We start from the raw sequence: 24,434 nt of genomic DNA on the forward strand, positions 1-24,434 counted from the left end.
GTCTCCCTTTACTCCTGGAATCCCCCAGACACCAAAGTTCTAGTCAGAGCGCCCAGACAGAGTCCAGGGAACGGAATCCCAGAAAAAGGAATGGTCCACTGGGACCCTGGATCGTGGCCTGGGAAAAGAAAAAGGAAAAGAACAGATAGAGAATGGTGTAAGGTACAAGGTGTGAGTCGCAGCCTGGGAGTGCAGAACGAAGATAATTTAAGACGAGCCCTGAGGTTCTGGATAAAGGAGGCTGCCCCCAATAGATGCCAAGAAAATGACAAAGATGAGGGCAGCTGAACTGAGGGTCAGCATCCAGGATGGATCGATAGCATGGGAGACGGGTTGCTTCAGCATAAGGATGAAGGCAGGTGAAAGAGAGCTCTGGGTCCTGGGAGGCATTGGCTGCCCTAAAGCAGAGACAGGTAAGTGGCTAAGAAGAGCACATTTGGAGAAGAGTCCAGGATTTCAAGACAGAGACTGGAACCAGAACAGTGGTGCAGTGTGAAGATAACTGAGTGCCATGCAAATGCTGGGGGAGCAGAGCTGTTGGGGACACAGAACTGGAGGGCAGGACTGGAATAGCAGCGAACGGTAAAGACTGGAGCAGCAGCACTGTGGAACAAACACTGGAGAAGCAGCAGTCTGCACTGGTGGTGCAGACTGCATGGACAGTGCAAGCTGCTTCAGCGGTGTGGATTGAGGGCAGTCAAGTGCTAGACAACAGATGTTGTCGGAGGCAAAGAGTAGGAAGGGGTCTAGAATTGCAGGTTGAACTGATGAAAAGTGGAGTTGTGAGTGAAGGCAGTACTGCCACAGAGTGAAGTGGAGAGATGCCTGTGATGATCTAGAAGAAGTGCAGTGTATACAGATCCAGCCATTCAGAATACATGCCAAATAATGCGACAGATTGGAGTGTACACACCACACTGTGCTTTTTAAAAAACATTTTCTTGTGGGACTGCACTATTTTGTAAAAGTTATTAACCCTATTGTATTTTACACCTGCATGTGAGATCACAGTGTGCCCAGCAGTGTTTTGCTTTGATTATATCATGAATTAGTCCCTTAGGCATGCATTTGTAACCCACATGAAGTCATGGGATACAGTTTTGCGATGTATTGCTGTAATACGCTGGTTACTTTGGCTTACAGCAGTGCCGCACTTTATTACTGTTGCAAATCATAGGGAGAACATGGGGTATAGGGTATAAATAGGGGGGACAAGCACACCGAATCTTCAGTACTGAGTCACTGAAGAGCGGTCCGTGCTGGAGTGCAAGAGCCGCCAGCAACTCTTCCTGGCCAAAGTGGAGGTTCCGCCAGTAGAATGTGAGCCGGCTGTTAGGAGGGGAAGAACAAAAAGTGTCTGACCACCTGAAGTTTTCTTTTTGCATGAAATATTCAATAACGAGAAAGCTGCAGCTTCCATAAAGTGTCTCACACAGTGAATAGGTCTACCCAAAAATAGGCGTACATAATTTTGTTTATTGTGTATGTTTCCTTTCATTAATTGTTAGGTTCTTTACACTTTATGATTTATGTCCATATATACTCGACCGTGTATATGTATACTGAAGTGCGCTTCAGTCTAGAAGAAATTTCTCAGAATTGTCTTCTGACCCAAGATTAAGTATACCCTGGTAAATATGGTATCTTAAAAGCGGTGAATGCCGAAGTGAAATTAGCGGATGTGCAGAGATCGTTTGAATCGCTAGACACAGTTGAGTGAATCTGACAATGAGATTGAGAATTGTCAGATTGTCTGTTGTGTCAGTTTGAGAAGTCAGTGACTCCATTGTTGTTAGAACATGAAAGGTCTTAAAGTACTGCTGGCCTCAGTTGGAAAGTTGTTCAGTTAGGGGAATATGTTTCCACAACTGACAGTGAGGTCTCATCGAGCCTCAGTAACACTAAATTACTGCAGATAAAGGCTCTCTAGCAGTGTCTTAAGGTTTTTATAGCAATTGCAATGGTTTTTATTCTTATTATTTTCAATATTTTTATGATTTTTTTTTAAATATAGGTGTGAAATTTCATTCCAGGTCCAGTCTTCACAAAACATGATGTAGAATTTTTTTCTAATCGATCAATTTGTCCCAGATTTTTATCCAAGCTAGTAGTCACCTAGAACAAGGTTTTCAAATCATTCCCAGGCCTTTGACAGGCATATAGTTGAAAAATCTGACCTCTGAAGACCAAAAAAACATTTTTCCTGCTGTTTTTTTGTTTTTTTTCATATGTTTGTCTGCTGAGTGGACACATTTAGAAATATAAGAAATATGAGTGTTCACACTCAAAGCCAAGGGGGTTAGCATCAATTTTAGACCTGAATCAGGCTCCCGCTATGTTCTGCTGCAGAGATATAACAAATGTTTTAGGGGGAGGACCTTCCAGGCAGACATTGGCTAAACGTGTCCCTGGGAGTAAGAGGTTTTAATGATTCAAGTCTTTCTGAAAGCCAGCAGCGGTGAATAGTTCCCCCCTGCTCTTAATGTCTTAACGTCTCTTAATATCACCCTGCAACTCACAACTGGCAGCCCAATAAAGCTAAGCAGATGTGAGCCTGGTCAGTACCTGGATGGGAGACATTCTGAGAAAAACTAAGGTTGCAGCTGGTAGAGGTGTTAGTGGGGCCAGCAGGGGGTGCTCAAGCCGCAGTCTGTGTGGGTCCTAATGCCCCAGTATAGTGATGGGGACACTATACTGTAAAAAGCTGCCGTCCTTCGTATGAGACATAAAACCGAGGTCATTAAAAATCCCAGGCTGTTTCTTGGAAAGAGTAGGGGTGTAACCCTGGCGTCCTGGCCAAATTTCCCCTGGCCTTTACCAATCATGGCCTCCTACAAATCCCCATCTATGAATTGGCTTCATTACTCTGTTGTCCTCCTCACTAATAGCTGATGTGTGGTGAGCACTATGGCTACCGTCGCATCATCCAGGTTGATGCTGCACATTGTTGGTGGTGGAGGGGAGTCCACAAGCACTTTGAGTGGAATGTCCAGAACTGTGCTACATACGTGTAAGCAATTAATTAACCTGCCCTTATTTACTCTTCTTAGTTATTTCTTTGGTGCAAGAAATAGAGGTATTTTCTTTAAGTTATATTTCCATATATACACCAGGTATATTGAAATCTGGATAGATCATGCCTGCTCTGTGAAGACTTTGAATTACCCGTTCATGATAGGTAAGAGCAGACTAGTATACTACTGTGTTCTCCAAACAAAAAAGCTAATAGAAACACACTGTGTTGCCAGCAAAGAAAAAACTTTTGATTTCCAGGGCCAATAGACAACATCACAAATAAAAAAAACAATGAACAAACAACAACAAATGAAAAAATGTTGTTTTGCACTGCCAAGACAATATGTTGCCACATGAGCAGCACCCCCAGAAGAGCCTATATCTATCATATATCTGTATCTAATCAAAAAAGAGCACACAAAAAGTATTCAGAGTATCCAAAATTTGCTTTACTCAGTTACTATGGATCCTAGTTACCCAAAAGAGCAATCCAGAATTGCTATTCTCCCAAACAGCTCCATTTGGTGACTTGGCATGATTGCTCCCACCACAGAGAAGAAAATGATGAAGCTGTGTAATCCTTCTGTATCACCAAAGTGTTGCCTCCAATCTTGACTGTCCCAAGGAATGTAGTCCCTTATGCTCTGGCCCTTTGAGTCCAGTACAGTAGGTGGCAGGAAGATGATGCCTGATAAGATCATTTATTATCCATATACAGTACAATTTCTTGAATTAGGAATTTGTCTTTTCACATACCCCAACTTGCTCTCCATGAGACACTGAGACACAAAGAGGGAGAGGAAAGCCTGGGGTCAGAGTGCAGGGTCAGCCATTTATACAGCACACCTGGAGCAGTTGGGGTTAAGGGTCTTGCTCACAGAGTAGGGATTCCAGCCGTGAGATTTCAACCAACAACCTTCCAGCCACTGGCTCAGATTCTTAGCTGCAGTGTCACCACTCCTCCCATTTGCTCCTCAAATTTTTGTGCTGCTCAGTCCTCCTGGTTAGACTTACAGTTTATCTGCACTTCCTGGCCAGAGACCCAGGAGGGAGCGCTCCGGTGATGTCTTGGGTGTAGACGGAACTAATGACTTGGGGATAATTAATAAACTGATTATATGCAGATTGCCAGGTGTAATAATGTATTGTCCCCACCTCATTCGTTCTAGTGCATCCTTAATGTTCAATTATGTCCAAAGTCCGGTTAAGCCTGGTTAAGCAAAATCACTTGTCACCACCTGTTATCTTAGGATGTTAGTTGGTGTCTGTGCAAACAGAGAGTGATTAAATCTTTCTTAATTTCCAACTCTCCTACCATTTCAATTACTGCATTATCTGGGAGGCCTTGATTAAAAGGTGACTGTAGACATGAGAATGAAAAAAAAGGAACACACCCAATCCTGACAATTACACTGGTCATTGCAAGCACGCTGAAAGTCAGCCTCTTACCTGCTAGTCTAGTTTTGAAACTACTAACTGGAGTATGTTTAAAAATGCTTCTAAAGATTTTAATGTGATATTGTGTGAATATTGTGTAGTGGTTTGATGGGTTTACTGAGACAATTATTAATTGTAGCAGTAATCACGAGGTTGTTCGTTGGGGCTTTTAGAAAATCAATCGTCAGAACAACTAACAACGCACACACACGGGTTCAATACACGAGATACATTTATTAATATAAACTGTGCACCAAACATATACTAGTCTGCCTGGATACGAGCGGCAGACCTTACTGTGAGGGTTATCAATATACAAGATATATAATCTCGAAGAGATGCAAACACAAAGAGATACACAACAGAGAATATATGTCAATATATATCGTTCGGTTACCAAATTGCTAATCAGTGTTATTACCCACTGTTACTCTAAACTCGGAAGTAAATACATTACTCATGAATTAAATTGATAACAACTTGTGTTGAGGTACAATTGAATTCTCGAGACGCAATGTAGAACATGGGGTTTACTTATCCACTGTGTTTGGATTTGGAATTTCCCGGCACGAACACCAAACCAGCTGACAGGCTCTGTTGCAGCCTCTGTTCCAGCGGTTGTCCAATGGGCGTTGTCCCGGCGTCCTCTGGCTACGGGCCAACCAGTCGAGGTGCAGCTCGGAGTAGGACGGGCGGAGGAATCTGACTGCGGCGCGCAGGGCAGTCGTTGCTCCGAGGGGATCTACCAGCAGTCCGGCTGGCTAGTAGAAAGTCTCTATGCACAGAGTGTGACCGCGAGTCCTCACAAGTCACGCAGGCAGACGTTTGGGAGTGGTTACCTGATTTCGGTGATAAACCATTGCTCCCTTTGTCTCATTCAAACTACCCCGCAAGGCTTTGATACAAGAGAACAGCATCCAACACATTACCCCAGCCATGATCCAGCTACCCAGCAGCAGTGTCAAGATGACCACGTTTATTGTTCCTAGCGCCCCAGGGGATCCACAACAACAGTGCTTGGGACCTACCAGTGTAGTTTTTAAGTTTGTGTCGTTAAGAACAAATTCGACTACCTGTACACCCTCAAGACTTACTGTCTCTTGGATTCTCTCATCCAAGTCAACGCTGTGTCCTCTGAAAGCGTCCACAATCTCGAGTTCCGTTTCATACAGTTCTGACTCCAGGTGATACAGTGCTAAATCGTTGAGATGCACTATAGCTCCTTCAGGAACTTGTAGAAAAACTGTTTGGTTGGGTAGCTGCACTTCGGTAGCTGTATCATGCCTGTCATATGTTATTGTAACCGTTAACTGTGGTGTGCTGACCAGCCATTTCTTTCCACCTGCTCAACCTGGGGTTCGTTAACCTCACGTTTTCTCGTCACTGTGGCTTTACACTTTTCAGTGGCAGCCCCCTTTCTGATACCACACACACTCTGAGTTGTGTCCCTAAGGAATGGCTTACTTGGGCATACCCAGTGGATATCCTTGGTTGATATACACAGTTCCAGGTTTGGAACAAGGTACAAATTTGGATCATCCTCCTGGTAAGCTACGAGCGGTGGGGTGGTCAACTTCACATGCATGTCCCCCCTCCAGAAGCCAACGTTCAATATAGACTTGAGTCTATAGATATCCTTGCTACTCACGATGGGAAGGTTCAACAGGAAACCTATTTCTTTGGCTTCGGGGTTGACATGTATGGGAATGGCACTGCCTAGACTGTATGCAAGATGTACTTGCAATGGCTGCACCATCTCGGAAGTGGTTGTCTTCAGTACTTCTTCTACTAAGGACAGTGGAACCAAGTAGGTTGGAATCTGTCCCGTGGCTAGGCTAGTTACCGTGGCACTAAGCTCCCTAAGCAGATCCTGCATCAGCATTCTGACCTGTTGCACATAAGCATGGTCCCACTGTAACACGTCGACAATCCTGCCCATGGTGTGGAGGGTGTTATTTAACACTGCTGCATGAAGGTTTACTGCTAAAATTGTGCCCTGTAAGGTTTTCCCTAGGCTTTCCAGCCACTGCTGCTGTTGATACAGCTTGTCATAAATTTCTGGCATTTCCTTACGTAACCCAGACACCTGCCTTCTCAGGGTGGTCAGGGTGACAGTGTTAGCAGCAAACAGACCTGCTGAAAATAGCGAACCCACGGCGGAGGCCGCAGCAATCAGACCCCCCAAGAACCTTTTGGGGCGGCTGTGGCCTGTCATCTCCTCCTGGGTGACTGTTGCCTTCCTCAGCTGGCGGAGCATGTGTATAGTGTCTAGCTGGGCATGCCATACAGTATCCCCAGCCCACTGCCTACCATGATAGGACACCCTACTGTTCATGTTGATGTGCTTCCGAAACACATCATGTGGGTCCAGCCGTACATACACTCGCTAAGTATATGTTCTGCAATTTGTTAACAACAATCCGGGAGCGTCCTGCAGGACTATGCCGGTAGGAGGACCGGGTTCCACAACTTCAAGGGGCTGTGTCGAGGCGATCCACAGTACTGTCAGGACCAGCCGTGGCAGTTTTAGGATTCCCATTCTGGAACACAGATGAGGCACATGGTACAGTTCCACTATATTTTTGAATATATTTTCCTAGCAGGACCTACACTACAGTACCTAACTACCTGCAACTACAAAGGGGCACCCCCCTCTTTGATCGGGTTTAGACTTTTAACCCTATTCTGTGTCCTCCGGCGCGATTTGAGGTGGGCGATACAACCGGAGGTTGTTGCGATGCACCCACTTGTAGACCAGAGATTGCCTTCCTTTTTCAATCCGAATTCGATAAGCTACCGGGATACCTTATCGACAATCTCGTGGGATCCTGTCCAACTGGGTCAGAACTTCCGGGCCACCCCTGTGGGTTTGGCAAATTGGAAGTACAGGACCTTGTCTCCTACTTGGAGTTCCTGGTTAACTGCCTTTCGGTCATAGTATGCTTTCCTACCCTCTGCACTCCTTCCCAGATTGTTCTGGGCAAAAGCAAAGGTTGCCTGCAGATGTGCTCGCAGGTCTGACACATACTGATGGGCCGTAGCAGCCCCCGTCATGCTCAGGTCCTCCACCCCATAAAGACAGTGTAGGGGAAGAGTCATCTTCCGACCTGTCATCATCTCAAAAGGTGGGACCCCCGTAGAGCAATGGGGCGTGGCTCGGATGGCCATCAGAACCAGGGGCAGCTTAATGTCCCAGTCCCTACTGCTGGTGGAGACAAACTTTTTGAGCATACTAACCACCGTTCGGTTTGCCCTTTCTGCCTGGCCCGAGGATTGAGGGTGGTAGGAGATATGCAACTGGGCCTTGACCCCAAGCATATTCCACAGGGTTGCAATTACTGTAGCTGTGAAATGGGTTCCCCGATCCGAGTCCACGGTCAGGGGGAGTCCCCATCGACTGAACACATGGTTCACCAACAGCACTGCAGTTGTCTCTGCCGTGTCGTTGGGTGCTGGGAGGCACTCAATCCATTTTGTGAATGCACACGTAACAGTGAGGAAATATTTGTTCCCTCTGGATGACCTCACTAGCGGCCTCACCCAATCTATTTGTAGATTGGACCAGGGGAATGTCATGCCCTTTTTCTGGAGTGGTGCCCGGTGCAAGGGCCGTGATGGTTGGAACTGGCTACACGTCAGACACCCCTTTACATACGCGGCGATGTCTTGGCCCATGTGAGGCCAGAATGCCACCTGCTGGATAGTGTCGTACGTGGCCTTGATTCCCCGGTGACCCCCACAGGGTTCGTCATGAGCGTGTTGGATCATGACCCCCCGATGACAGCGGGGAACTACCCACTTTGGGACACCTTGTGCAACTGGTACACAAACCAACAACCCCTTTATAATTTTTAGGTTGTCTTTCACCTCTGCCAGCTCCTTCAGCTCCGGAGACTGGCTCAGCACCTGCTCCGAAAGAGGTTGACGCACTGGGTCAGCGATATGCTGATACATTTGCCCAATTGCTGGGTCCTGTTTCTGCATTTCCACAAGATCGGTGTTAAAACCCTGTGACCCAAGCACTACAGATTGAGGGTCAGCTCCGACATCCTGTCTAGCCCTGCTTCGGGTGACCGCCTTGACCTCAGCCACGGTTTCTGGGGGTAGCCATTCCTGCTGGAACTGCCAGGGTTCACCCTCTAAGGCGCCAGATTTGGCCAGCCGGTCGGCCTCATCATTCCCGTCTTTGTCGGGTCCCTTCACCTGGGAGTGTCCCTTCACCTTCCTCCAGTAAACCATCATGCCAGCCTCGGTCGTGAGCTTGTCACTGGCCAGGAACAACTCTTTGTTCTTTACTTCCTTGCCCCGGGCATTTTTCATGCCGTTACCCTTCCAATACGGAAGATGGGACACGAAGCTATGTCGGGCGTAGTTCGAGTCACTACAGATGACAAATTGTTTAAGGCCATTTGTCAGGGCCTGCTGGAGGGTGATCAGCACCCCAGCTACTTCTGCATACTGACTAGTCTTTGGTCCTAGCTTATAGCGGGTCGGCCCACAGGGAGTATTGTCTTGCCAGACTACTCCTACCCCTGCTAGCACCTGCTGTTCGTGGCGAAAAGAGCAACCGTCAACATAGGCCATGGGTAAGCCCTGGCCCACGTTCTCATCGTAGTACCGATGATTGTTCGGTAGCTCAGCAGCGGGAATCATTTCTGGAGCTTCCATGTCAGTGTCACAGCCGTGACACACTTGCCCCAAAGCCAGGCCCTGTCCCAGGTACATTTTCTTGCTCTGTGCATAACGTACCTCTATCTCATAGCCTTGTAGGGCCATCATCCATGCCACAATCCTACTATTTGACACCCTGCCCGCTTTCAGTCTCTGGCTATGCAGGAATGTCACAGGTTGGTGGCATGTTTCGATGATGATCTTTTGTCCCCCAACATAACTACGGAAGTGTTCTACCGACCAGACCGTAGACAACAGGGCCTTCTCGCAGTCCAAGAACTTTTGCTCCACTGGGCTCAGGGCTCGACTGGCATACGCCACCACCCTTCGCTCTTGGTCATATTCCTGACTCAGAGCAGCCCCAAGGCTGTGCTCTGAGAACCCTGCTTCAAGGTAGAAGACCTTATTTTTGTCAGGGTAGGCCAAGCACGGCGCACTACCGAGTCTGCGCTTCAGCTCAATCACAGCCTGTTCTGGGGAAGGTCCCCACTCAAAGGGCACGTCTTTCTGCAACAGCTTGTGGAGGGGCCTTGCTATTTCAGCGTAATCCTCAATGAACTGCCGGGAATAATTACATACTCCCAGAAAGCTGCACAGTTCAGACAGGTTAGTGGGCGACTTCATATTCTGGATAGCTTGGACTCTGCTGGACTGTGGCTGTATGCCTTGGGCTCCAACCAACAGTCCCACGTACTCCACTTGGGTCCTACACCACTGTCCCTTAGCCAGAGACAGTTTGGCCCCTGCACGGGAGAGCTGGGTCAACACATGCCTGATCTCGGCCATGTGTTCTTCCCAGGTCTGACTCCGCATCAGAATATCGTCCACATAGACCAGGTTGCCCCTGGCGGCTGCATCACTCATGGCTTTGTGCAGAAATATGTTGAACTCCGCTGGGGAGTTGGAATACCCAAAGGGGCATCGATTCCAGGTGAACTGCCTATTTCCAAAGGAAAAGGCCAGTTTGTACTGGTCTGTCGGTTCTACCTTAAGGGTCCAGAACCCATTGGCCACATCCACTGTGGTGAAATATTTCGCTGTTGTCACCTTGGCTAACTCCTGATCTAGGTAGATCATTGGCCATCGTGACAAAGGAACCTGTTTATTCAGCTGCCGGTAGTCAATGGTCAGACACCACTTACCATTGGGTTTCAGCACCGGCCACAGTGGGGAGTTATAAGTGGAGTTACACTCCCTTATGATCTGACGCTCTAGTAGAGCATCCAACGTCTGCTTTATGGACTCGTATGCCGTGAGGGGAATGCTATACTGCCTGACATAGGTTGGGCGGGCGCCAGGGGCCGTAGGAATGTGCACTGTGTGCAAATCCGTCACCCTGCAGTCATAGGCGTCCCGTGCAAACACTTCCTGGAAATCTTGGAAGATCTGACGCAGCTGCTGACGCTGGCTTTCCGTTTCCAGGGCATCTGCCTTACCAACCTGTTCCTGTACCTGCTCTAGGAACCCCGCTTTTGACGGCATGGCGGTATCCCGGGTCGCACTCTCGGCTGAGTGGTCCATCGGAACACCTGCGTGTACTGTGTACACAACCATCTCATCCTTATCGCTAAGGTCCACTCTGCACACCTCCTGGTTGCAGAATCCCTCTATTGGCATAATTGCGATCATCCGCTGGGGGTAGGTGTAGTACACCTGCTCATTTCCCCCCTCCCTGGCCAAGGGACCAGGGAGCTGCCCCAGTACTGGGATGGCCAGTTCGAAATCATAGAAACCATTGTCAATTACCAGTCCCATGTCAGTGCGAGCAGGAATTTTGACATCTTGTTTTGCTATGTTCTGCACCAACAGGCAGGTGGCTCGGCCATTCCGTTCCAGTCTGGGGGTACCACAGACTGCTAGGTTCAGTCTGATAAACTGAGCTGATGGTTGGAAGAAAACCATCTCAGCATCCATTCTCTGTCCCTTCTTTAGGACAAGGCGTACCGGAAACCCTGCTGTTGACGCAGGAACGATCAGGTCCGATTCGTTTACTACCTGGCAGGCCTGAGGAATCGTCTGACCTGACCGAATGTTCTCGGGGTCGCCGCTTAGAGAGTGGGCATCTGGGTTCACCCGTGTCCACAGCACACTGTTTACTGTGTCCAGCTGGGCGCCCAGTTGAACCAACAGGTCTGCACCAATACAGACCGAATGGGTCAGCTGAGGTGCTACCTGGAAGTAGTGAGCAAACTTCCTTTTTCCGATGGAGATGGAAGCTGCACAGCTTCCTTTGCTCCAAATGGACCTATGAGGTGGGGGTGCCCACCACAGAACCTGTGATTGCGTCACCAGGTTCACCTGACGGCTTCGCGACAGGTCCTTGAACAGACCTTCACTGATTACGGACTTCTCAGAGCTGAGGCTGAGAATTACATCATCAACCTGCACTTCTGCCACCTGGACCCCTCCCACCACCATGGGGTGGTAGTCCTGGTCCCCCTGAGGTACCAGGGCACACAGAAAGGACTCTCATTCATTACCGGACAGGGAGATCCACTCTTCTTCAGGGATGAAAAAGGGGTGTGCTTTACCTGGCGGGTCAAGCAGCTGCTCAGAGCACTGCTCCTGTAGTTGGGAGACCGTGGGAGTGCTGGCCTGGGCAGGACTTCCCTGTAGTTTTGGAAAGCAAGAAGAGACATTTATTTCTCGTTCAGAGGAACCAGGTGGAACCTCCAACTCAGCTATAGTGTTCAGTGGGTACTGTGTGATCACAGCATAACCACTGAACCCCCCTTTTTGCTGTACGACAGGCTTAGGGTTTTTGACCTGAGCCCACAATTTTCCACGCTGGCAGACCACCAGAGGCTCCAGCCTGTCAAGCAGGTCTTGGCCAATGAGTAGTGGCTCTGTTTTAAACCTAGAGATGTAAACAGGATGCACCACGTTCATTGGCCCGAACCTAAGTGCCAACCACACTCGGTGTGTGATCCTGGCATGATCCTGGGTATAGCTGGAAATATCTATCTTACACGGTTCTACCTTAAGTCTGATGCCTTTTCCTTTCGCTACTCGTTTGAGCTCGCTGAGTAGATCGGCTGACATCAAACTAATTTCAGCCCCAGTGTCAATCAGTGCTTCTCTATCTAAGACGCTTTCAAGAGAAACCTTGATATAAATACGCCTTGCTTTGCCTTTCTGGCTGAGATTCCCTAAGAATTGTTGGAAGCCTGCCTTTTCTTTGACTTCAGGGGCGGGGTCAGCGTCCAACTCAGAGTCACAGCCTTCTTCCAGGCAGGAACCCTCCCACCCAATCAGATAGACTGAGGGAGGGGTTTGGGATGGATCCCCGCCTCCTCCAGTGAGAAGGGGCGAGGTCCCCCTAAGCTCATTCACGCTTCCGGCATTCACTGCGGAAGGTTTACCCTGTCCTGATCTCTCAAGCAGGGCTTGTTCAAGCCGGGCCAGGCGGGCTGCAGTCGACTCCCTTCGTCAAGCCTTATGATAGGCTCTGCCTGAGCCCTTGCCTTCCCCGTAGCGCTCACGGCGGCTCTGACGCTTAGTGCGGTCCTCCCTGCCTATTTTGCGCCGGGGCTTATAGGGCTCAGGAACCTCAGCTCCCTCGAGCTGAGGCGAGTCGTCAACCCTGCTGGCTTTAGTGGCGAACACGGCCGTTTTAGCAGGTTTTCGCTCTGAGGAAGCAGAGACTTCAGCTCCCCAGGCTTTTTGAGCCAACCTTCTAATGTCAGCCATTTTCATCGCTTTTGCATCAGTGTGCATCACAATCATTTTCCTGACTGAGGGATGCAGATTAGCAATGAATAAACCTTTGAAATTCACGTTCTCTTCGCAACCCTCTTCATTCCGCCCTGCAAAATAAGTGCGCCTAAGCCTCTCATAATAGTCGCGAGGGGCTTCAGCTTTTTTCGTGCTTAATATGGTGCGCAGCGGCCACGGCAGCTATGGGATCGATAAAAACCGAAAATTCTCCGATCATTGCCTGACACAGCTCCTCAAAGCTATTACAGACCTCCGGTCCTTGTCTAGACATCCACTCGGCTAGTAGTTTTCCTTACTAACATAGCCTTTTCCTGTTCGGACACTCCGGGCATAAACTGCAAAGTATATCTCAGCTCATCGATGTAGGTTTCCACATTATTCCCTGACACTGACGGGTCAAACCTTTTTACATCTTTGGCTAACTGCCTCAGGGAGTGGAGGTTAATTTTTACGGTTTCTCCGCGGGCAGGGGGACGGCCGTGATCAGGAGCAGGGGGTCTATGCCTGAATTGCATCGCCCTTGCGTCTCGCGCAGGACTCGGCGATCTCCCCCATGCCGACCCGACCACAGACCCTGGCCGGGAGAAACCTCCTCCCGGCGCGCTGGGTGAGCGCTCCGGGCTGCTAGGTGGGCTGGCATGCAAGTGGGATCTAGCCTGTTTTGCTTCCAGTACGGCAGCATCTAACTCCTTTTGCCTTTCCTGGCTGAGCTCATTTAAACTCTCAATTTCTTTTTCTTTTTCTTTCAAGCTCGCTTCCAGGTCTCTCCTAGCTACCTCAGCCGCAGTTTCTCTAGCAGACAGGTCATCTAATTTGCCTAAAACTTCCCCGAGTCTGTCTTCACTTTCCTCATTTTTCACTCTCTTTTCTCTGATTATATCCAACAACTCAACTCGCTCCGCCTTATATCTTTCTAGCTTTCCCTGAAGCTTTTGAAACTTTGTCAGCTCGGACAAAGACAGTTCCAGCTGTTTAGCTAGATTTAAGGCGAAACTCGATAGGACCTGAACTGCGTTCACGGACCCTCCTGTGTTAAGCTGGTTCGTTACCTTAGCTACTAAATCTACTTGCAGCTTCTCAATATCATCAAAGTTCAACTTTTCGATACCGCTCCAGGATTGTCGTCGCTAGAAATAGTACTTATAAGCGACTCCACTTCAGACATTTTAGCAGCCATTGTCATTACGTCAGTGAAACTTTAAGAGTATTACTTTTTTATCCTTTTACCAAAATACAGTATGGAATCTAAACACCTGAGCAGATGGATTTCCAATCAGCACGCGTTACACTAAACGCAAGAAAACAGGGGGATTTCTTTACGCAGTTATCAGCACACCCGGTATTCGCGTATAGAAGCCGCGGTGCTGTGCTGAACTTGAACTCACAGCAATATCAGATATTCTGTGCGATTGATTCTCATTTCATTCTAAACTCGCCCACCCAGGGACGCCATTAAATGTAGTGGTTTGATGGGTTTACTGAGACAATTATTAATTGTAGCAGTAATCACGAGGTTGTTCGTTGGGGCTTTTAGAAAATCAATCGTCAGAACAACTAACAACGCACACACACGGGTTCAATACACGAGATACATTTATTAATATAAACTGTGCACCAAACATATACTAGTCTGCCTGGATACGAGTGGCAGACCTTACTGTGAGGGTTATCAATATACAAGATATATAATCTCGAAGAGATGCAAACACAAAGAGATACACAACAGAGAATATATGTCAATATATATCGTTCGGTTACCAAATTGCTAATCAGTGTTATTACCCACTGTTACTCTAAACTCGGAAGTAAATACATTACTCATGAATTAAATTGATAACAACTTGTGTTGAGGTACAATTGAATTCTCGAGACGCAATGTAGAACATGGGGTTTACTTATCCACTGTGTTTGGATTTGGAATTTCCCGGCACGAACACCAAACCAGCTGACAGGCTCTGTTGCAGCCTCTGTTCCAGCGGTTGTCCAATGGGCGTTGTCCCGGTGTCCTCTGGCTACCGGCCAACCAGTCGAGGTGCAGCTCGGAGTAGGACGGCCGGAGGAATCTGACTGCGGCGCGCAGGGCAGTCGTTGCTCCGAGGGGATCTACCAGCAGTCCGGCTGGCTAGTAGAAAGTCTCTATGCACAGAGTGTGACCGCGAGTCCTCACAAGTCACTCTTTTGCCTGGGAAGAAACTGGTTCATTCCCGGTCCAGCGCTGCTTCTGAATAAGCTATTCAGGTTGTCGACGAGGGTCCAACTGTAGGCTGCCGTTGATCAAGCGGAGCATTCACGTTGGTAGAATTCTGAGTACGTACGGGATCCTCGGCCTCGCTCTTAGAACAAAGTCCAAGTCCTTTTGCAGACAACAGCAGTTGTCACGTGATTGTCTCTGAGGATGTGCGAAAGTGGCCAAGGAGAGCCCCGATCTGAGCTTGCGCTCCCATTTTGATCAAGACCCAGATGTGTGCTGATTGGTTGAGAGTTTGGCGGGCATTGGAGACCCACGTGGTATTACCACGCCCTGCCAGTCCCTGATTGGTTGGTCAAGGTGAGATATAAGTCACTTACTCTTGACACTTAGGAATGCAGTCCAGATGTCCATTCGGCACTCCCTAGACTGATAGGCGCCAATGGATGACCATTGATCATGATAGCCAGGCTTAGCTAATTGCATCCCCGTCTGGGAGCTTGTTTCTTATCAAAAGAAAACATCTTAAATCAGCCTGCATGAATTCTTTCTCTGTGGCTGCACCACAGAGATGGAGGGTGAGATGGGGTCTCCTTTAGGAGCATACCAACGCTTAATTCTGTCTTATTAACAAGCATTGCCGCTACAATTGTGTGAAGTTAATATTCCTACCAGAATGATCTGGTTATACCCAAATCAAAAACCTTAGATAATGGCATTTCACAACATAAAAAAGACAGAGTGCTGAGTTACTCGGGAGATACTTGGAAAGGCCTTCAGAAATCAGAAAGCTGGTCTAGACAGTACTTCACCTTAAATCCTCAAACCTTTTTTAGATCAATTAACTCCCTGCATTCACAGAGATTATCAACCTCCCACTGTCCCTGCCTATTGGTCCTCTGGTTTAAATGTATGCTAACCTGTCCATCAAGAGGACACAAGGGTGGAGTTTAGAGAGCTACACCAAAAGGACAATTCTCTAGTCTCGTATTGATCATTGTGGTATACCTGGTCTGTGTGTTGTTACACAGCCTGTGCAATTGTAGGCCTATTGTTTTTAAAGCTGCTAATAGGAACATACCTGGGAGAAACTAAAATAGTTTGCTATTTTGTCTAGTGTTTCTTCCTTTTGTAAACAGGAAGACAAGCCGTCTTGCAAACAGGGAGTGCATATGTCAAGTGCATTCACACACTCTGCTTTTTATTTAATGTGTTCAGAAATAAAACAAAAGAATCAGTTAGAAAATAAATAATTGATATTGATAAGTAGATGTTTTTATTATCTGCTGATCACTGTCTGTATTACAGGATCTAGGTATAAAACTGTGCTGACTGCCGACCCTCCATGGACAGTGGTGTTCCCAGGAGAGACAGTCACCCTCAACTGTCATACTAGTGGACCTGGTGGCTGGAAATATTCCTGGGCCTTAGAGAAACAGGGGACAACATTGCCACTCAAGGACTCCAGTGGAGAAGACGGTTCCCAGTACATCCTGAGCTCTGTGTCAGAGTCTGATGGGGGAAAATACTGGTGTCAAGCTGGGAGAGGAAATGAACAAAGTGACAGTGACTCTCACACTCTGGCAGTATCTAGTAAGTTTTATTTTTTTTTTAAAAGCATTACACAGAGTTACTGTATTATGTGTATAGGAAGTGTATATTTTTTTGTAAATTATACATTTCTTCTATTTGTTTCAGATGTCAATGCCAGTGCTGTAGTGACCATAGACTCCCCCGATTCAGTGGTTTTTTCAGGCGAGTCAGTCACCCTCAGCTGTGTGGTGAAGGGGGCATCAGGTGGCTGGAGATATTCCTGGGCTAGAAACACAAAGGGGAGACTAGAGAACCTCTTTAGATCAAGTGCTGAAGATCAGCAAAATTACACCCTCAGTCCTGTAACAGTGTCTGATAGTGGACAGTACGTGTGTCAAGCTGAACGGGGAAGCAAACCAATAATTCAGACATATCCTGGGTTTCATATTTTGAAAGTGTCAGGTGAGTAACAGACAAAATGAGTGCTTAATCAATGTACCTGATACAAATACTCATGTTAATTATAACATTTGTCAGTGTAACAGTGTTTGTGCTATCTTTAAATTGAAATCTAACAAAAATAGAAAAACAACAGCAAAGAAAACCCATTATGGAAAGAAATATCTATAAAATAATCTGAAAAAAAATCTGTGAATTTGTTCAAAGATTCATCTTCTATCTGGTAAGTAAAATAGTTATTGAATAATTGGTCAGTGTATTTAAGTAATTAATTTCTGCACATGTACTTAATCACAAATGGAATGTTTTTTCATCCATCATTCATGTGTTATTAATAAATCAATAAACTTTGAGAGAGAAAGTCAATCCTGATTGCCTTTTAATCCCGATTGACTTTCTAGCAGTCAAATTTATAAATGTTAAATGAAACATTCCACAAGTCCACAAGTGAATGTTTTTTTTTTGTTATAGAAAAACAAGAATGCTAATCATGACCACATAAGGTAGCTTCTTTGCCACCTGGCACAATATGTTTTGAGAGTACTGACCATGTAATAATTTAGAAAACTATATTTACTTTAAATTGACAAAAAACAAAGATTATGATTTACAAATAATTGCAATTACTGTATGTGTTGAGCACAACCAAGTCTTATCCACCTGTTTCTGTCAGTGAAGGACACTGTCATGATAAAGTACAGTATGTCACCTGAAAGGAGAAAGTTGAAGGCATTCTTATACTATGAAATGCCTCTCCACATATAAAATATCCAGTCAGATTCTGTCCTTCAAGAAGAAGGCCCAAATTGCTGGATGTTTGGTTTGAAAAGATGGCGTTCTCTCAAAGTGAAACACATTCATTATCCAGAGCTAAAGAAAATTCCTTTGTGCAGGATTTCCTAAAAGTGATCGGCATTGAACCAAGATCTAGTAATCATAATAATAGCAGGAATACCCCTATAATATTTAAAAATCTGGGAAATTGAACTGGCTTTTGCAAAAATTGTGTTCTTGAGTAGAGCTTCTATGTTAAGTTTTCCTTCCATATAGAATGCAATCACCACCTTTTTGCTTTAGTTCAATCAATATCATCAAGGTGTCACTTTAGACCTGTTATTTCAGCAATTAATTGGTAGTCACCATAGGAACTGTAATTAGACAAATAGAAAATAAATCATTTTTGTTTACTGTTGCAAATAAATAAATTGATCTGCATACACAAAGACTGTATTAAAATTGATAGTCAATTCATTGACAATTGACAGTTCTTACTGGGGTCTGCCTTTAGGATGATGTGAAGTGAAAGAAGTGGCAGACGAAGAAGTGTAAGACTGCCTTCAAGTGGCAGTGAAGGAAGGATTAAAAGTGATAAGATGGAGTAGGTCCAGGTGCAAGCACTATCACAGGGCATTTCCTGTACGTGCTCATGTGTATTGGCAAAGTTGGTGTTAGTTTCAAAACATCATATACTGTATTTATTTGTTGTAGGATAATACATGTAAGTGAATTATGGATTTATAGTTCAAGACATAGTCCTGATGAGTGGTGTGAAAATACTAATTAAATTATTTTTATAATGTGCTGTTAGTAGTAGGACATAATTAACAAAATAGTAGTCTGTTTCTAAAACTAGGTAAGATTATCAAAAGTATTTTGGTGATTTTAAATCTTTATTATAAAATTCCTAAATCTGTCTTAATTTATTTGTAAGTGTAAGGAAATAGTAGCGAGGACCCTATGCAGAAAACCCAAATGTAATACCAAAGGTGTAGTCAATAGGAGCCACTACTGAACTAAAATTTCGAATAAATCTCTGTTGTAACAGACAAATAAGTTCTGGATCCCGAGATGAAGTTAAACAGATGAGTTTTATTGCATGCAAGGAACAATAAAACTGAAGTATTGTTCACACAAGGAACAATAACACCGAAGTATACAGCCCTTTTCTGCCACTTCTGACGTAGATCATTATTATGGTAATGGGGGGAGGTCATGGTGTTTGGCCAGTTCACAGACTTTGGTCACTCTTAATGGTCCGTGTTAGGTTTCCTTCCCTGGACAGTTTCCTAGCTGGCATCTGGAATCCTTATCAGTTATCCCCCTTTCCTGCCATAACTCTAGCCTGTTACTTAGAAGTCCAGTCCTCATGCAGAAAGGAATCAGTTAACCCCTTCTTCATCTTGTACTTTTCTTCATCTCCTATAAAAATTGGCGAAACCCAGAAAACGTTGTACCTGTCTTAGGTTCTTCGTGGTTGGCAAATCCGTAAATGCGGAGATCTTGCTTTGGTCCATCGTGACCCCTTGCAGTAACAAGATAAAGCCTAGGAATGGGATCTTGGACACATGAAAAATGCATTTTTCCTTCAAAACATAGAGCTTGTGATGAATCAGACAAGACACAACCTCTCTTCCATGAGAGATATGTTCCTAAAGGTTAGTGGAAAAAATCAAGATATCGTCAAGATATATAAGGAAGCATTTCTGCATGAGATCCCAAAATATATAAAGACCGCAGGTGCATTCGCAAGACCGAAAGGCATGACAAGATACTCATAATGCCCATGAGTTGTTAGAAAAGCAGTCTTCCAATCATCTCCCTCCCATATTCTAATTAGGTTGTATGCCCCCCTGGAGATCCAGCTTGGGAAAAATTGTTGCTCCCCGAACAGATTCTAAGGCTGAAGGAATGAGTGGGAGGGGATAGCGATTTTTGATTTCCCATGTGACAGAGGGTAAATTCTCCCCTTTGTGGGTAAAACACCCGGCAGGAGATCGATGGCACAATCACAATGTCACGCCCTCTGCTGCCAGAGGGCGCTCCTTCTCTGTCCTGTCCCTAGTTTCTGGTCTGCTGTCCTTCTTGTCCCTCTCTTTTCCTTGGGCTATATAGTTCCGGGTCTTGCACTCTGTCCTCGCTCAGCATTGACGTTCGGATGTCCTGAGACCCGCCTAGCACCAGGGCGCCCCACGTCCGCTCCCTGAGGGCATAGGTTTTTATACGGCATTCCTGAACTCTTTGCACTAATGAGCCCGGGCCTTTTTCCCGTCTCGCCACTACGCATATGGGTCTTTTTCCGCTCTCCTGCTCCCCACGGTTAGTCACTTTGGACGTCCGTGACACACAAGACCTGTGGGGAGGCAGGGACAATGCTCTTTGTTCGCTGAAGGCCTCAGATAGATCACGTAACATGTAACAGTAACAGGAATGTCACGGGAGCTACCTGGGGAGAGTTTAATGGAACGGTGACAACAAGTCAAACACTGAGGACCCCAAGCTAACACCTCACCCCTAGTGAAATCTGGAAATCTGAGGATCATGCTTTTGTAACCAGGGGAACCCCATGACCAGAGGATGGTGTGGTGTTTCCAGGAGGTAGGGTTGTGTAGGTTCCTGATGAAGGGCTCCGACTTGTAAAGATAATGGTGAGGTCTGCCAGCTAATAACACCCGGGGAAATAGGGGATCCATCGAGGGTCTGCACATGAAGAGGAGGTTGAATGGGGAGTACGAGAATATTCCAGGAGCGAGCCAAGGAGAGGTCTAGGAAATTTCCGGCAGCCCCTGAATTAATGAAAGCGAGAAGGTTAAATTAACACGAGCCCCAGGAGATGAAAGCATGAACAGACAAGGCATTAGAAGAGGTATCGAAATGTTTACTGCATCTCACCTGCGTACTTGGTTTAGACAGAAGGCACCGTGGACATTGGGAGGGACAGTCCAAGCAGTAATGTCCTAGAAGACCACAGGAAAGACACCAATTCCCCCGTATGCACTTCTCCCTTTCCTGCAGAGTGAGGCGGGAGTGAGAGATCTCCACAGGTTCCGAGGGGAGGGTGTCGAGCTGAGAGGAGCGAGGGTGAGACGTTGAGTAGGTGCAGGAAGGTTCTGTTTGTCTCCATGGTCCTCAACCACGAAGCCCGTCATTCAATTCGATCACCAAGGAAATCACTTCTGTGCAGGATTTTCCTTTTAGAGGCAAGAGAAACAGATTGTCTTTCATTTCTTCCAAGAGCCTGTGGTGGCTGCCTCTGCTGCTGCTACTGCTGGGACTGGCACTGCTGCTGGCTGTGTTGACATATTCACTAGGTGAGCAGTGATCTGCTGGATTGATGCCTGGAGCTGAGTCAACACATGGGAATGTTGTGAGGGAATGCCACGAATCTCATCACCTTCTGCGGAGTCCATGTTAAAGGCTCAGTATTCAGTTAGGAAATAGTAGTGAGGACCCTATGCAGAAAACCTGAATGATATCCAAAGGCATAGTCGAGAGAGCAATCCGAGGTCCAAAAGCCGTAGGTAAACAAGCCGGGCAAAAATACAAAACCAGAAGCAAAGCAGTTAGCCTTGAGAAAGCCGAGAGTCAAAACCAGAGTGACCAGTAAAGTGCCAAAACCACAACCAGGAGATGTAACCAGGGTCAGGAAGCCAATAACCAAGTAGTAAGTCGCAGAGAAAGAGATAGTAGCTCAAGTCAGGAAAACCCTAATACTGAGCACAAAAGAGTGTGTGAAGCAGCATTAAATAGGCTGTGGAAAATTGGCTAATTTGGAGCCGTGCTGGAATGTGAGGTGGAATGATGAGTCCTCCGAGGGCATATTGTAACAGTTAGTAGGGAACAGGAAGCTATTCTGGAGAGAGGTCAGGATAAAAGAGGGACATAAAGCATAAGGCAGAATAATACACCAATATAAGACAGAATTAAATGAAAGAGTGACAGGTGACATAGTTCAGCTGTTTTCCCTTTGTTAGTGTGTCAGAATCAAAGAGACCATGAATGCCTTAAGTTATTAAAGATGTACAGTATGTGCAAATATTCATTAGTAAGTTATGTCAGTTCCATTGATTGCTTATTATTCTTCCCATATCTGTTTACTCAGAATATGTACAGGCATACTGCTAAATAAACAAATGCTACATAATCTAGTAGTTATTTGCATTTTGTGCAATATCTAATAAATTATTGGATCAGAGAAACATGGTTAGGGTATAGATCCCTTATAGGGAATGTTTCTTCAGTTGAGATTTGATTAATATTTTTTTACAAATGACAAGAATAAGTTAAGATGTGTAAATTATGATCCATATTTGTCACATTTTAATTAAAATTACAGATTGATACAAACTACTAGTTGTATGAGTATGCTTTTTAATCATGTGCAATATGACATTGAGCTGTGTTAAAAAAACAACAACAAATTCTTTAGCTTCTTTCATGTCAAGGTATTTTGACAGAAACTTTTGAGCTATTCTGTGACTGAGTATAGGAATCAGCTTTTCACCAATTTATAAGGATACAGTAAATCTTTACAATCCACTTCCAAAGTTATTTTATGAGACATTAAGCTAATAAGCAGTTACTGGCACTGTATTAGAGTACTCTGCCAGCCTCCCACATCGCCCACTGTTGGGCTGTTTATTTTTTAACAGATCTCTACCATGTTTGTAATGTACCAGTATGTAATGTGTGGTGACTGCGATTTGCACCAAAACGTACTGTGGTACAAAACTTGTTTTATTACATTTTCAGTGGGTTTTGGCTCCATTGCTCACCCATTGACTCTCCTGGTGTACAAAGAAGCTACTGTCTGGGATATGGTGCAACCAAGAGCTTATAAGTGGTTCCAGCTTTTCTGTGCTTTTCATTTTATTATGGAGTATCACATGGTCCACAGCCTGGGAGCAGCAGGACTGTAGACCCAGTTGATTGGAGCGCTTTGTAACATAACATAACATCATCACTTTATTAACCCTTTACATTGTATGGCACCCCTGGAACAGTTGGGATTAAGGGCCTTGCACAGGGGCCCGACAGAGTAGGATTCCTCTGCCGGCTGTGGGATTTAAACCGGCAACCTTCCAGCCACAGGCACAGATCCTTATCCACGGAGCCACTGCTTCTTTGGTCACTGCTGTCTTGTGGTGTGCACAGTCTCCCAAAATATGCTGTTAACTATGATAGCATGATACCAATCCGACTAACAATCACTGGTCTCATGGCAACAGGGTTACAGGTCCTCACAGTGTATGCTTTTGTTATGTCATTGACCCCAATTATCACAGCTAGTAGAGCCTTAAAGCATTACAGTTTTAAATGCAGTGGTGATTAGACTCAAGCAACCTTGCTTTAAGTGTTTCCGTGGGACAAGTTCTCTAGTGGGAAGTTCTGATTACAGAACCTCCCAACAGAGGTTTATAGGAGGAGAATCAGCAGAAGTTTGGTTCACCCATGGTTTTCTATACATCTTAGAGCTACCGATGGGGACACCAATACTATGCCACTGCACTCTCCTGTGCTGAAGTATATGTAGAACCATACATTTCATCCTCATATTCAGACGATATGTGAAAGCAATACAAAAGACAAATAGAATTTTATGATATATATATGTATATATTATAATAGATTTAAATTCAAAGGACGTTATGTTAAAATTTTACTTTACACATTTAAAATACAATACAGTTATGAGAAAAATTGTATGAATTGATTAACATTAATTGCTCCTAAAAAGTGTGAACTGATCTTATCTACAAGAATAACTTTAGATAAACACAGTCTGATTGAACAAATAACACACACAATTGTACTTTTTCATGTCTAAATTTGTATATACTGTTTTAACATTCACTGTCTATGCTGGAAGACATTCGTGAACCTTCATATTTAGTATCAGCTGGAATCTCCTTTAGCAGCAGTGACCTCGACCTAAAATTTCCAGTAGCTGCTGATCAGTCCTTCACATTGGTCTGTTGGAATTTTGGCCAATTCATCTTTACAGAACTGTTTCTGTTCATTTATATTATTGGGATGTCTTACATGAATGGCTTGCTTCAGATCATGCCACAGCATTTCAGTTGGGTTAATGTCAGGGCTCTGTCTTTCACTTCCAAAATGTGATATTTCCTCTGTTTAAGCCATTCTATTGTAGATTTACTCCTCGTTTTTGGATCTGTCATGCTGCATGACCTACCTTCTTCAGCTTAAGATCAATGACGAATATCTTGACATTCTCCTGTACAATTTGGAATTCATTGTTCACTGATTTGATTGCAAGCCATCCAGCCCTGAGATGGAAAAGCAGCCCCAAACCATGACGCTGCCTCCAACATGCTTTACGTTTGAGATGAGGTTTTCCTGTTGGTATCGTGTTTTGTTTCCTCCAAACATAATGTTGTGTATTTATGCCAAAAAGTTCCACTTTTGTTCTGGACTCATGAACATTAGCCAGTGCAAGAAATACCTACAGATCCTTAGGTCTGAGCCTTAGGTTACCCTAAGGTTCTTTGTCACCTCCTTGAGCACTGTATAGCTCACCTTTGCAATGATTTTTGCTTTTGACCACTCCTTGGGAGCTTGGCATCTACACTTATTTTGGAGTCCTCTGAAACCTCTTTCAATCAGGGCATGATTC

General features: G+C 45.4%; 1 protein-coding gene across 1 annotated transcript in view; it reads left to right on the forward strand.

The window, feature by feature from the left end:
- The first annotated feature begins 349 nt into the window (after positions 1-349).
- LOC148658521 (Fc receptor-like protein 5) overlaps positions 350-24,434 on the forward strand; it is a 54,289-nt gene continuing 30,204 nt past the window's right edge. Inside the window, exons 1-3 of the mRNA XM_088638248.1 lie at positions 350-413; positions 16,337-16,621; positions 16,727-17,023. Of these exons, the coding sequence (XP_088494374.1) occupies positions 350-413; positions 16,337-16,621; positions 16,727-17,023 (646 nt within the window). The remainder of the gene's footprint in view (positions 414-16,336; positions 16,622-16,726; positions 17,024-24,434) is intronic.

Source organism: Lepisosteus platostomus, chromosome 7, assembly GCF_059453375.1.
Source record: "Lepisosteus platostomus isolate fLepPlt1 chromosome 7, fLepPlt1.hap1, whole genome shotgun sequence".
Classification (NCBI taxonomy): domain Eukaryota; kingdom Metazoa; phylum Chordata; class Actinopteri; order Semionotiformes; family Lepisosteidae; genus Lepisosteus; species Lepisosteus platostomus.